Source organism: Pseudopodoces humilis, chromosome 4, assembly GCF_049639895.1.
Source record: "Pseudopodoces humilis isolate 2021_Gansu_Grassland_sample_001 chromosome 4, ASM4963989v1, whole genome shotgun sequence".
Lineage (NCBI taxonomy): Eukaryota > Metazoa > Chordata > Aves > Passeriformes > Paridae > Pseudopodoces > Pseudopodoces humilis.
In genome coordinates, this window is record NC_142203.1 from 50,414,261 (window position 1) to 50,429,110 (window position 14,850).

General features: G+C 37.4%; 1 protein-coding gene across 4 annotated transcripts in view; it reads left to right on the top strand.

The window, feature by feature from the left end:
* RFX3 (regulatory factor X3) overlaps positions 1-14,850 on the top strand; it is a 113,347-nt gene that overhangs the window by 45,296 nt on the left and 53,201 nt on the right. For all 4 annotated transcript variants that reach the window (XM_014252298.2, XM_088054178.1, XM_088054179.1 and 1 more), the window contains exon 2: positions 11,292-11,416. In XM_014252298.2, coding sequence (XP_014107773.1) covers positions 11,300-11,416 — 117 coding nt within the window. In that variant the 5' untranslated portion in view covers positions 11,292-11,299. The remainder of the gene's footprint in view (positions 1-11,291; positions 11,417-14,850) is intronic.

Sequence of the window (14,850 nt, forward strand, 5' to 3'; positions counted from 1 at the left end):
TTAATGCTCTTTCATCAGGAACATAAGCAAGAGTAAGAATAATTTAGGATAGGAGGGTAATTTGAGAGAAGGTGTAAGGATAAACAAGGCTTGTTTGGCTACACATCTGCTAGGTGCAAAATGACAAATGTAAATGAGTATGATGAAGTTCATCTGGACACAGTATGTTCTCACCATCTTCTACATTCCCTGCCCTGTCATCTTAATTATTTTCTAATTGCATTGCATTTCAGAATCATCTTGTATTCCCGGTGCTTGCTTCTCCATTTTCAAGTGAGTTGACACCACACCAAGCAGAGTGGTTGGAGCTAAGTGTGTATTATTGCAGCTATTATTACTGGGTAATTGGGGACTGTTGTAATGGTAATGTAATGTAATGGTAATATTCTAAGAGACACTGATCAAATCTCCAGATTTCAGGCATGCATTTTTCTATGCTCTACTACCAGCTGGTTAGTCTGTTACATGCTAAGAATCAAGCACTAATCAAGTACATTGGTCTTCAGGTTTCTTCAGAGGGTTGATACCTATTTTTCAGACATCTTTCCATTCATCTGTTTCCTGCATATAGTTGCAGACTGTGGAACACAATCCAATGTGATAAAATACTGTACTTCTGATTCTAATTCATTCTTTTTTGGTATCTGGGTATAAGGTGAACAAGAATTTATTCTATTTTTCTGTTTTAAGCAAGTAGTGTAATGTCTCAGAGGAAGAATAAAAAGATATATTTCACAAATAGACCTTCTCAGTACAGGAACGAGATCTCCAAGAAAAGACATGCCTCAGGTGATGCCTCAGTCATTAGCAAAGTAAAATAGTCACTAACTTGTCTCTTGACATACAAGATACACATCTTTCCCTTATGAAATAAAATTGCAGATTGAGGAAGAAAGGAATGGGAGAAACTGGTGAGATTTTATTCATTGTTTAAGTAGATTGCATATAGTTATCCCTGAAGTAAGCCTGCAGATATCCCAGCTGTAAGCCTATTTACGTGTTTCCCAGGTCAATATCGAAAGGATTTGTCTTAGCTTGCTTCTTTGTTTTAAGCCAATATAGTCCTTACTGGTGTCAGAGATATAATATTCTTCTTGAATATTATTCAAGTTCCCTCCTTGTACTTTCATAGATAGAAGACAGCTGTATTCTTCTGCAGCTTGTACTTCTGTATTTAACCAAAAGGATTTCAGTTAGCCAAGAAAGCCGTCCTGATGTGAATCAGCAACAGTGTGGCCAGCAGGAGCAGGGCAGGGGTTGTCCCCCCATACTTGGAACTGCTGAGGCCACACCTCAAATCCTGTGTTCAGGTTTGGGCCCCTCACTGCAAGAACACTGCAGTGCTGGAGCATGTCCAGAGAAGGGCAGTGGAGCTTGGGAAGGGTCTGAAACACCAGTCCTATGAGGAGCAGCTGAGGAAGCTGGGGGTGTTCAGCCTGCAGAAAAGGAGGGTCAGGGGAACCTTAACACTGACTACAAGTGCCTGAAAGGAGACTGTAGCAAGATGGGGGTCAGCATCTTCTCCCAGGCAGCAAGTCACTGGACAAGGGGAAATGGCCTCAAGTTGCCTGCAGAGGTTCAGGTTGGATATTGGGAAAAAAAATTTTGGCTGTACTTAAGCATTAGAATGGGCTGCCCAGGGAACATTAGAGTCACTATCTGTGGGAGTATTCCGTCAATGAGTAGACATGGTGCTTTGTGCTGTGGTTTAGTGGCCATGGTGGTGTTTGGTCAAAGGTTGGACTTGATCTTGGAGGTTTTTTCCAGTATTAGTGATTCTACGATTCCGTTATAATTTATCATTGTTTTTCACAGCCTAAACCTGAGATGTTTACAGTATTAGTCTCCAAATAATCTTCAGTGTGTCAACAGTGTTTTTCACTAATATCCTCAAATCTCAGAGCAGTATTCTGTATTTTAGTCAAGAGAGAGTATTACATAGTAGAAGCAGGAGCTGCAGAGAAGCTGCTATGAAGAGCTTCTACTCTTCATAGTAGAAGAGGAACTGCAGAGAGTAAATGTCCAAAACTTGGTATAATGCTGTTAGACAATGTGATACTTTTTTATTTGAACATCTACTTAACATACTCCTATTAGTAAATTTTTCTAGCATAAACTTAGTTTTTTGTGCTACTACCAAAACACTTTATTTTAAAAGAATTTAAAATTTTAATTGTACTGTAATGTAATACTTCTAGCAAAAATAGAGAATTTCATCTAACTCAAAGGTGTTGTATACACAAGGTGCCATCACACAGTTACACACTAACTATAGTATGTGTACTAGGCACTTCAGTTTAATATTGTGAGGATTAGGATTATAGATCAGTATCATGCTGTCTGCATGAAAATCATGTGAAGTATGTGTGAGCCTGTAACACTGTTTTCAATGTTTTCAACTGCTTCAACTTCTCAAAAACTGAAATATTAAGATTTATGCATCCTAACTAAAACAACCCAAAAATTTGGCTACTTGGAATCTGATAGTTTTGTGATACATGGATTTTGAAGCAAACTTTGCTGTAATTCAGAATAATGGAAAACATGTTTCTCTTAATTTTCTTTTTCCTTTAGATGCACAATCCTGCATTATAACTGTTGTTCTCTAATATGATGTAGCAAGACAGCATCATGCTCTTTATCTTCTTATTCTGTATATGTTCCAACATTTAAAGATATCTTAATATTGAATCAATTTTGGTTTCTAAAGAGCTCTAAATAGCCCTTTCATCAGCTTTCGTCAGTTTTTATACTAAGCCTTTTTTCCTCTCCAGTGACTGTAAATTCTAGTTTGGCAAATGATAGTGATGGTAACCTGAATATGATGTGGTGAAGTTGTAATTTAGTGTTATATGTCTCCCACTAGATTCTCTTTTTATTTCTCTCCTTTTTTTTTTTTTTCTTAATTGGCTTCCCCCATCCCTGTTCAAAGGGGAACCATGGTTTGTCACCTGTCTCACCATCTGTTTAACTACTTTTAAGGTGATGGGTAAAGGAAGAAAACTAACACAGCCATTGGGGCAATAATTCTGGCATGAATTGTTTCCTTCTTGTACCTGGTGAGGAAATGGCTAAATGAAGCATTTGAAAGATGTCATTGTATTACTAAAATCATAACTTTTAAGTGTTAAATTATGACATGGGCTAAGGCAGAGCTGACTCTTCTCAGTGGTGCCCAGTGTAGGTGCAAGGAGCAAGAACAGGTGGTCCTCTCTCAGCCTGAACCAAAGCTTTTTGTGTGAGGCTGACCAAGGATGGGCACGGGATGTCCATAGAGGCTGTGGAGTTCGTATCTTTGGCTGTATTTGAAAGTCACCTGGATGTGGTCCTGGGCAGAAGGGTAGAAGCCTTTAGATAGCACTGCCTGAGCAGATTCCTTCCAGTCTCTGGAACTCTACTGTCATTTGGTGGAAGTCCAACAGTAAGAATCATAAACAGAAAATCTGTGACACAGAGGTGACACATGGAGAACATAAGCTGTTTCCTCTAATACTGCTCTTTCTGTTAATAAAGCAGATTTTTCCAGCTATAATATTTTGAATTTTCATTTTATGTTTTGATCTACTGAGTAGTCAAAATAAATAGTCTCCATTTTGACATCACTTTTTCTCCCTTTATTTCATTATTATCAGGCACGCATTCAGCCTTTTGATGAAAGGACTGCAGCACAATATCATACTAGGAGGAAAAATCACACCCAAACACCCATAACTAACTTCTGAAGCAACCTAAAGATCTCCTTTCATAACTCTATTAATTATGCAGAAGCAAAAAAGCTGTTTTGTCCAGGTGGTTCTCCTGCTTTCATATTCTTCCTCAGAAAGTAATCAAAATACATTTTGTTGTCAGTAACTTTGAAAGATGTGAAGAAGTGGCATTATACATGTTAGACTTTATAATTAATTCTGCTGTTATCATTAGTGCCTTTGAAAAAGATCTTGGCTCAAGCTAGAAATTTCATTTGATATTGTAACTATCTTTTTGCATAGACATATTTTTGGGAGATTGTGAGCATGCTCATTCCAGCCCATGACAGTTATGCTAATATATATATGCTAATATAATAAAGACAGATGCCTCAGTATCTGAAAAGTATCTGAGTACTATTTAAAGATGGATAATACTTGACTAACTGTGAATTAAAAGCCATAATATACTAGACTTAGAGGTGTAAATAGCAATTTAGAAAGCACACTAAACTTGTAGAGATATGCTGTAATAAAATTCTTTATCAAATCTTGTTTCTGGTTAAGCTACAAAATACCATCCCAACAAGGATGTTCCTGTAAACTTCATCCTAGATTGTTTCCTGAAGATATTTTTATTTCTGAAAAAAACAAATGGTAAGGTCAGATAGCTTATGTCCCTCTATTGCTGCCCTTCACTGGTATTTGCTATCCCAGGACATCACTCTCATCTCAACAAGATAATAGTCCTGCAAGTGCAGAGAGGTCTCTATTCCTGATGTTTATTCTCCGTGCTGAGTGTGAGTCTGTTGTACACCCCTTCGCATATGAGCTCTTCAGACAGGCACTTCAGCATGCTGATTTCTGAAAGAAAGTCTGCGTGGCTTTCTCATAAAGATGCTTTGTAGCTGCTTCCTTGCTCATATGCATGTGCTTAAGGACCCTCCTTAAGCCTCATTTTTTGATTATGTGTTGCCTTTCATTCATGTCACCTTTCATTCATGCCTTTGTTTGTCGAACCTGTCCACCACTCCTCCACAGAGCAGCTGGAAACTCTTTCCCTCCCCATATCACTCCAGTCCTTCTTACCAGGTCAGCTATCATGCTGGCAAAAATAACTGTGCCCCAATTAATGAGGTGCATCCCCTCTCTCCCAAGCTGTTAGCCTTAGGGAAGGCCCTATGATCATAAAAACCAAAGTCCTGTTGCCAGTGCCAATTCTACAATTTAAGCACTGAAATGCAGTATCAGTGTCCTCTTCCCAACACCCTTTTACCCAGGATGAAGGAAAATACCACTTGGACTTTTCTACTCACAGAATCTCTAATGGACAAACAAATCCTTTAGAATAGCATAAATGTAATTGTTTGATGGTTTGCTTGTATTCTCACAACAAAAATTTTGAGAAGGTTTATCCTTCTGACAGGATAGTTTGTGTAATCTTGGTGCTGGTGTGTACTAATGGGTAGGGCTGTTGTGTAATACTGTTTATTTGCCAGCAAGAGTAAATACAGTTTTGATGGTTTTGAAGGTAAAATTAGTAAGTAGATCAAAGCGAGAAAATCTTGAAATAGTCATTCAATCTAAGCACCCATGTGCTTTTATCTGCTGGCAATATGGAGTTTCATAATGACTTACTGACTAAGACTGTTCTTAGGTACTTAGTAAACTGATCATTAAGACTGTGCTTTTTCTAGTATGAACTTTCTTTGAAGGAATTACCAGGAGATTCTACTTACACAGGTCCCTTCCAGTGTGCATCTCTGTATCTCACCCTTCTGTTTGTTACACTTTTACACGGTTTTATTACTCTGAAGTGTATATATATATATAAGTCCAGAGAGGCAGCTTCTAAACTTCATTCTGTGCCATTCCGTTAACTGTTACTCCTCCATAAATCTGTGAAAAGCTGAAATAAGAGTAAGGAAATGTGTAGTACTAACTGCAATATATAGCAGCTACTAGTAGTACCAGGCAGAGTCCAGCTGCCTACTTTGATATTCACAAGAACCTTGGGAGAAGACAATCAGTCATATAGTGTTCAGTAAGAAACTGGGGTTCTAACATGAAAATACATTAGTATCTAGAAACTGTTGTAATATTCTGTTCTTCCTCTGTGAATAGCTTGCGTAATCTATCTTCTGCTCTAACGCAACACAATTATGAAGTCAATTATTCATAAAATTTTTGTTTATACAAAAATTGAAGGGAATGCTTACGTTAAGCTAGTGTATTATTGAAAACTATTTCCATTTATACTCTTGTTCAGGAACCAAGCATTCTGTATTAATTGTTGAAATTTAATGTTCTGAGAAGTTTTTCTTTATTGTGAAACACATTATGTTGCTGCAAATTCTTAATTAGTATATTGGCTTTTCATCATTGTAAATAGATAAGATCTTAAGATTAGCCTTCTATTCTGACTATTAAAAGCCTCCCATTACTGCATGTGATTATGAGATCTAGTTCAGTTTATCTTCTGTGATGTTTTGTTTAGGCTCTAGAGGAGAAAAAAGAAAGTTCCTGCTGCACTTGAAAGGCTAAATTACAGGCTTTCATTTTTTGCATTGAATAAAAGCCTGCTACATTATTTGATCTAGACAATAAAGCATACCTAGCTGAACAAAACTTTGCAAACTCTGGTCGGTTAAAAAAAGTAAATTAGTTCAGTGTGAAGTAGTCCAGGAACAAAATAAACTGTAATCTGACACATTTTAACCATCTCTTTTGATAAGTAATAGAGCAAGTTATGCTCTTAAATCATTCTGTCTTCACATTTCAAGTCTAGAAAACAGAAGTATTCCAACTGAGAATTTCGGTATATTAAAAAAGTCTTTAGGGAATTTAACAGACAACATGGAACTGCACAGAATGTATAGGAAATTAATAATTTTCAGCATAGTAGCTTTGCCTAAGTTCTGCCCATTATACTGAGGAAATACTAACCTTGTTGCATTCAGCAGCTGGGTCCCAACAGTATCTTTTCCCACTTGGAGGGTTTAATTAGTCTTCTTTCAGAATGTGGCCTGTTTAGCTTACATTCACATCCTGCAACAAGCACTGGATATACAAAGCAATACCATTAACAGATGGGTGTGTCCAACTGCTTAATTAGGCAGAATAAAAAGGACCTTGTCAAACATTCATCTGTTGTTTGTCATACACCTGACGGTCCAATTAGGCAAGGATGACGATTCACTTCCTTTACTTACATGGAGTGTTAGAGGAAAATTGGGAGAGTCTTCATTTAGATTATTGTTGTGGCTTTAATCCTAGCCAACAGCTGAGCCCCCACAGCCACTCACTCACTCTCCCACCAGTGGGGCTGGGGAAAGAATGAGAGGGGCAAAAAGCTGAAAAGCTCATGGTAAAATTTAAAGTTTAAAAGGGAAAGCAGAAGCCACACACACAAGCAAAGTAAAACATGGAATTAATTCAGTGCTTCCCATGGGCAAGCAGGTGTTCAGCCAGCTCCAGGAGATCAGGGACCCATCACCTGTAACAGTGCTTGGGAAGACAAACACCATTGCTCCAAATGTCCCCTCCTTTCTCTTTCTTCCTCTCACTTTATAGTGAGCTTAACTTAGCTTGCTGCCACACGGCCTGGAATATCCCTTTGGTAAGTTGGGGTCACCTGTCCTGGCTCTGTCTCCTCCCAAGCACCCTCAGTCCCCTCCCCAGTGTGGCAGTACAAAAAGCAGAAAAGGCCTTAGCACTGTGCAAATCCTTGCTCAGCAATAACAAAAACATCTCTGTATTATCAACCCTGTGTTCAGGGTTCAAATCCAAAATACAGCTGCTATAAATGCAAAGGCAAATTTGGGTTAAATAAAAGAACAATTTATTATAAAACAATTTTTATAATAAAAATAAACAATGAGGAAAAACCACAATAAAATAAACAGCGCAGCGCTGGGTGGACAGGGGTCTATACCCAAAGGTATAGGTGTTCCCAAATCCACGAAGGAGGGTAGACTGTCCGGGGTTTTTATAGGGATTTTGTGTCCTGAGGCCAAATTCCAGGCAGGCACCATTCACCAAGGGTCCTTGATTGTTGGATGAATTGATTTCCTGGCGTTGGAGAATAGAGTCAAATAGACGTCCGGGCAGAGTCTCCTCATATGTAAAGAAGTTCTGAGTGTTCCTTGATTTCATTTTGGTTCAGGCCATCTGGATGGGATGGTTGGATCCGGGTTGGAGCTGATGGATATCTCGGCTGGACTTTTTTTTCCCTTTGTCTGCCTGATTGCTTCCCCAACAGTGGCCTGCAAGGCGGGGTGTTCAGGTCGGGTGATGAGTATCTCGTCCGAGCCCTTCCCTGTCAGCCTGATGGCCCATGTCCTGTTCGTTCTTTTCCGTTGATGGGCGCCGGCTAGGGTCGTTATCTCTCGAGTGGGAATTCGCGACTAGATCTGGGAAGGACTTGTGGGCCACACTGTACTTTATATTTTATATTATTATCGCTACAAATATATTTATTTAGCTCTCTACGAATTTTTATAAGTTCATTTATCACACAGCCCCATGCCAGACACTGTGAAGAAGGTTAACTTTACCCTAGGCAAAACCAGAAGTGTGTTCTCAGTATTGATGCAATGTAAAGGAATTACACTGACTTCATCATTGACATGATGCTAGAAAAACTTCCAGTAAATAGGAAGATACTTAAGGTTGACTGTCAAGCCATGTTGTATGGCACCTAGAGGGAAAAATCTGTACAGTGTACTGAGCTATAATAAAATTTTGCATTTAGGATTTAAGCCAGAACAATGGAAGTAGTCCTTGGCTGCATGCCTGGTGCTCACCAAAACCACTCTATCACTCCAGTCCTCAGCTGGACAAAGGAGAGAAAATGTAACTAAAAGCTCATTGATGAAGATAACAACAGGGAAAGATCGAGTACCAATTAATTAATCTTTCAACTGAAATATCTATTACCAAAGACAGGCAAAACAGATTTGATTTGAGGGAAATTATTTTAATTTATATAAAATATTAATTACTATTAAAAATAATTTTATTTTATTTTATTTTATTTATTATTTTAAGTCAGATCCAGCATAGGATAGTAAGAAATAAACCTAAATCTTCAAAACACCTTCCCCTTACCCTCCACTTCCTCCCTGGCTTAACTTTATTCCTGATTCTCTACCTTCTCCCTTCCTGCAGTGCAGGGGAATTCAGAATGGGGATTAACATCAGTTCGTCACACATTGTTTCTGTGGCTGTTTCCTTCTCAGGGGGTGATCTCCTCAAACTCTTCCTCAGCTTCTGTCTAGGGTCCCTCCCACAGGACATAGTCCTCCATGCATTTCTGTGTGAGTCATTCCAGTGGACTACAGTTCTTCACAAACTGCTCCAGCATGGGTCCCTTATATGGGGTACAGACCTTCAGGACCAGACTGCTCCAGCATGGCTTTCCCCTGGAGTCATAAGTCCTGCCAGCAAACTTGCTCTAGTCTCAGCTCAGACACCATCTCCTGCTCTTCCACTGACATGTCTGCAGGTTCTCTCACGTATTCTTACTCCTTTCTTCTGCAATTGCAGTTTGCTTCTGCCCAATAACTTTTTCTTCCCTCTTCTTAGATATGTTATCTCAGAGGCAGTACCACTGTCACTGATGGGCTCAAGGTTCAGCTTTCCAGGGCTGGTTCCATCTTGGATCCAGCTGGCACTGTCTTCATCAGACATAGGGGAAGCTTCTCAGAGAAGCCACCCATGTAGTCCCCCCTCATTTGCTACTGAAACCTTGCCAGACAAACGCAATACACCCATCTCCCCTTCCTTACCTCTTTTTTCTGAACAGCCTGTAACCATTGACAGCTGCACTCTAGCCATGGGGTTCATCTCACCAACTTTGAATAATGACAACTAGGTCGTAACTTTCTAGCAGCATGGAGACTTCCATATTTATCCTCCATATTTATCATGTGGACATCCATTTTAATTGTTAGGATTTTGTAATCTGTAAATGTAATCTGAAGTTCTGGTTCTTTCTTCTTTTTCTTTCATATGCTGATTTTTGTTGGGTGCGCTGGGTCCTGAAGTGCATCCACAGCTTAAAAGTAGAGGGTTCAGTTAACGTGAAACTGAGAGTCTGTTGATTAATCTGAAATTGATTTGATTAAGAATTTGTCAGTCTTTCTGAATATTTCAGAAGAAGAATTTAAATCTATCAGGTGTGCCTTAGGCATGGTTTCCTGGAGTTTAAACCTAGAATGGTCACAATTGGCAAGGTCCTGGCCCTATCGCCTGACCTCATACCATATTTATATACCTGTTTCCTGCTTTGCAGTGGCTGCATTTGAATGCAAAGTGAGCTAGAGATAGTTTGAGGGTGGAACTTCAGAAACCCAGCTTTAAATCAGCTTGAACTGCTGTGGAACCCAGCTTTGACATGAAAGTTTGCTGTTGACAGGTGGTTCTGTTGTCAAGCAAGGAGAACACTGAAATTTTTTTGGCACAGTAATGAACTCCTCCTGCTATCTAGTGGTATGTCCCTCAATTTTTTTATTATGGTTTTGTCTCAAAAAAAAATTGTAGAGTTTTTGGAGGAGCTTGTTGTTTGGTGGTAGGGATTAAAGTCCATTTTCTTCACTGTCAGCCATCTGGGTCTCATGAGTAAAAAAAATCACTTGCATAGGTAATTCTAAGTATATATAGATTTTTTTTTTCATATGAATCTCTTTTATTATGCATGGTAAGGCTACTCATTTTTACTGACAGTGGTTCTCAAATTGCCAAAGTATTTTGTAGCTAATTTAAGAAGAAAGGGAAATAAAAGGCTGATTCACAATTTTGAATTAATTTTGGTTTGTCACCAATCAATTGTGTTGTCATTTTGGCTATGCGAAATTGAGGAATCTGCAGCTCACAATCTATGTTTCATGTGAAGGCACGTCAATCTTGGTTGTCTTTCTGATAAGTTTTCTTTGTCAGGCATTTTCCTTGATTCTTGAACCATTTATTCATTCTACCCAAATTTTGTTGTTCCCTTTAAACATCAGGGCCATGATCATAGGCACTTGTCTACCATTTATGTATTTCTGAGTGGTTTTGGTGTCAAAAAGTTTCTTACTAATTGCTTTAATGCTTTCTACTGAAGAAGGTTATTTGAGTGTTTTTTTCACTGTGACTCATTAGATGCTTTTCAGAGTTTGCTTTCTGGAGTAGAGATCTTCATTCTGTGGCCTGCTTCAACTTGAATTTGAATGTATAGAGATTTCAGTGTCATTCAGTAAGACAGAGAAAAAAAGGTTTTGAATGCTGACCAGTTATTTACAAGCTGAGAGAAGATCTGCTGTTGATTTTTCTGAGTTATTCCTAAAGCAAAAAAAAAAAAAACTCAGATAAGGGACACATTTCTTTATATGTGAGCAAAAGATATTTCAAATATAAGTAAGATAAAAATAACATAAAACCCCATTTATACTACTTGTGTCTTAGTAGGGGGGAAAAAAAAATCTTTTTTCTCTTAAAAAGATTGTTATTAGTTGATTTTAAAATACTAATAGAAATAAGGGACAAATTAGTGTGCTAATGTAAGTGGCGAAATAAAAACATTTATACACTAACTTTATGATTTTATGTTTTAATTTTCTTCAGAGATCACAATGCAGACATCAGAGACTGGGGCGGATACAGGTTCGACTGTTACTTTACAGACATCTGTGGCTGGCCAGGCAGCAGTGCCCACACAGGTAGTACAGCAAGTACCAGTTCAGCAACAGGTATGTGGCTGTTAATTTTGAGAAGATTAAAAAAAAAAATTCTAATTATAGTTCTTTACAATATAATGAAGAATTTGATTTTGTGCAAGACTGCTAAAGGAACTTTTGCTCTGCTTTTATCAATTTTAGTTTGCTGGATCTGTTCCTTAACTCGAGCATCTGACAAGCTCTGTTAGTACTCTTACATGATTCTAACTGTTATTTATTATATAATTAATGCAGTAGCTCACAGAAGTTTGCTTTATGTTACTAAATATTTACATTTTTTCCTTTGAATACTGCATGTTTCTGAAGTTATCGATGATATTGTTTCTTCATCTGTTTGAATGTCCAAGTGTAATACAAATGTAAATATTAAAAGCATTGTTCTTTGTGCATCTAGGCTTGACTGCCTGCAGATATATGCACAATGTCATGAAAGATTTTGTGGTATGACAATCAATAACTCATAATGTAAATTTGCCAGGGAAGGAAGAAGATTGGTGTAGCAGCCAGCACAGTGCACTGTTCTTTTACATGAGGTGATTATTCCTGTGCAGCACCCATGAGCTTTAGAAGAAATGGAGCTGGAAGAAAATGGGGAGCTAAAAAGAAAAAGTATGGAGGTAGAAAATGGGGACTCAGTATGAAAGCCGTGATGGCTGTCCAGGGCTTTTCCAGAAAACACAGAAATTAGCTGTCCACGTGATGGGTATTTTGGATGACATCTGATGTTTTTCATCAAAATCTGTCTTCCCATTTTCCAAATTAGTAATATGAGAACTACACATATTTTATTAAATAGTGCCATTCATTTCTGTGGAGTGCTTACCTCTAAATTAAACTTCTCTATTTCTTGAGTTATTAAATTCCAGTGCATTTTTATATATGTGTTTCACAGTCTCATACATTTAATTTATATTTTTTTCCTGTTGTGTAGACTGTTTGTAGTGAGTAGTAGTTCCATTACTATCATATGATGCTTGAACTTAGCTAACTTTTTAGGAGATTTGTCTGTAGCTTTGTTGTCAGATTTGTGAGTGAAAGACATTTTTTCTGGGACAATTTGTTTGATTTATGTCTTCTTTCATGATGACAGATGTTTCATACATGTAGTTTATATGACTTATTTTTTTTCCTGTATTTCACTTTTTCAGATACAACATGGCAGTTTGGTAGTGCTACATGGTTGCTTGTTTTCAGCATATCAGATACACATATAACAGTCTAATATTACATACTGAATTTGTGAAGTACTGCTCAGTGTGAAGGACTGAAAACTGGTAACCAATTAGTGCCATATAGGATACTTTATAGCAGTCCTAGTGTTTGTATGATTGAACTGTAAGGTCATGTTCTATGTATTTGTGTTCTACTCTTACAGCAAATGAAGTTACAGCAAATGAAGAATGAGCAGGACTTTGGTATTTGTAAACTTTGTTTGTGCAAAGTTTCTACTTTTTCCAAAACTTCTAGGATAGAATTGTCTCCTCGTTTGTTGACTGGAGCCTCCTGCTGTGAAGGGGGCCTCAAACACAGCAGTTGAAGTCTCTGCATTGGAAGTGTGATTTCCAGAGAGGCTCATGAATGGTCAGACTGGGAAGTTTCCTCAATGTATTTTCCCACATAAATAATGTATTAATCTTTGTCACCAATTGTCTGTATCTTTTCTAAAGTAATGCTAGTTGTCCATTAATAATGGTACACTTGTGTCAAAACATAGAAGCCGAGGATCAGATGGTTTTTTTCCTTCTTTGATTATACCTTAGTAAGAGCAGCAAACAGTATTTTTTTGTTGCCCTGAGTGTGTAAAACTGTTCCTGATCACCTTTATGTACATTTTCTTTAGTACTGCTACTTTCAAGTGTCAGTTTGTATTGAATACACCATCATTATATTGGATTGTTTCTTCCTGTGGACATAGTAAATTATACTTTCCTGAATGACTCTTAACACTGACTGTATAATCAGCATAATGTTTGAGAAAAGAAATCTAAAGGATTGGGGATTGAAGATCCAACAAGATTGTTGGGAAATCCAATGCAGACAGTGATTGAAACACATATATATATATAGGAGATATGTGTAGAGAGAGGTGATTAGATTATAGAAGTAGTGAGGAGAAAGAGAATAGTGAAGATGTGAATATGGTATGCCAGTAGAAGATGTGATGAAGAATGTAGGTGGGGTAGGTAATTTTAATTGCAGGGTTGGGAAAAAAAAGGAATAGCAAATATAAAAACAATTGCTGTGTTGAGGAAATAACAGGTATGATCTGTCCTGAGGAATTACCTGTGTATGGATTGCATTGGCCTAAAGTAATATTGTCTCTATGGACCTTTGGTAGGAATGGGCCTATTTGCCTAAAGAAAATTAGGAGAAAGAGCCATTATAATGGCTATTTTAATAAAGACATTCTTTTGATGGCAGAGGGAGGACTTACTATTTCTGCACATTCAGAGTTACCAGTGATGAAAGCTGGAGAGAAGGTTTTGGGCAAGAGTATATAAAATATGGTTTCTTTTTTTAAGGTTTATAATGGACATGCATAATGATTTCAACTGTATCTAAATTACATATGAATATTCAAATTTTGATTATATTATATTGTGAATATGCATTGCTAAAAACAATGGGACACTTCTGGGATTTTGTTAAATTCAAGGATACTGTAACATGAGTATCCGTGTATATAGAACAATTTGATGTAAGCTGAAACTTCTATGTTATGATTTGCAGTAATTTATTAGTGCTTTCTAGTGAATAATGCAATTTTAGATGAATCTGGTTTTAACTAATATTACAGCAATGTATAGTATTTCATTTTTCTAGGGAGGTTTCTGTTTCCCATGTTTCTATTCATGTATTTTCACCATATTTAAATGACATCACCTGAATGCATTAATTTGGGATTGATTTCATATGCATACAGAATGCACATTTTTTTTCAAAATTATACATTTTTTCCCTGAAAAAGGGCAAGCTGAATAAGTAGAAGGCAGACTAAGAGCCTTTTCTCTTCAGCTGTGTTTGTACACAGGCATCCTGTCTTTTGAGCAATAAACAAAAGAGTAACTTTTGATATTTTCGGCTAAAACAAATCCCTAATTTCCATATACCTGCTATTAATATGCAGCTTATGAAAGTCTGCTGTAATGTTCCAATAATAGGAACAATGAAGGTACCATTTATGAAAACCTGGATTTTTCTTCTTGCAAAAGTGGCTCTAGTAGCAGCTGGTTTCATGCAAAACAGCAGAAGTCACTATTGAGATGGGATGGAGGAGAATAAGAAGCAAAAAACAACAGTAAGACCAAAAATGTTTGCATGTAGTTAAATTCTGTTTAAAATCTGAGGAATTCTCTTAGTCTTCTGTTTTCTCAATACAAGGATTTTTTTTTAATATATCATTCCCTTTTCAAGAGGCAATGTTCAGCTCAGTGCAGTATGCATCT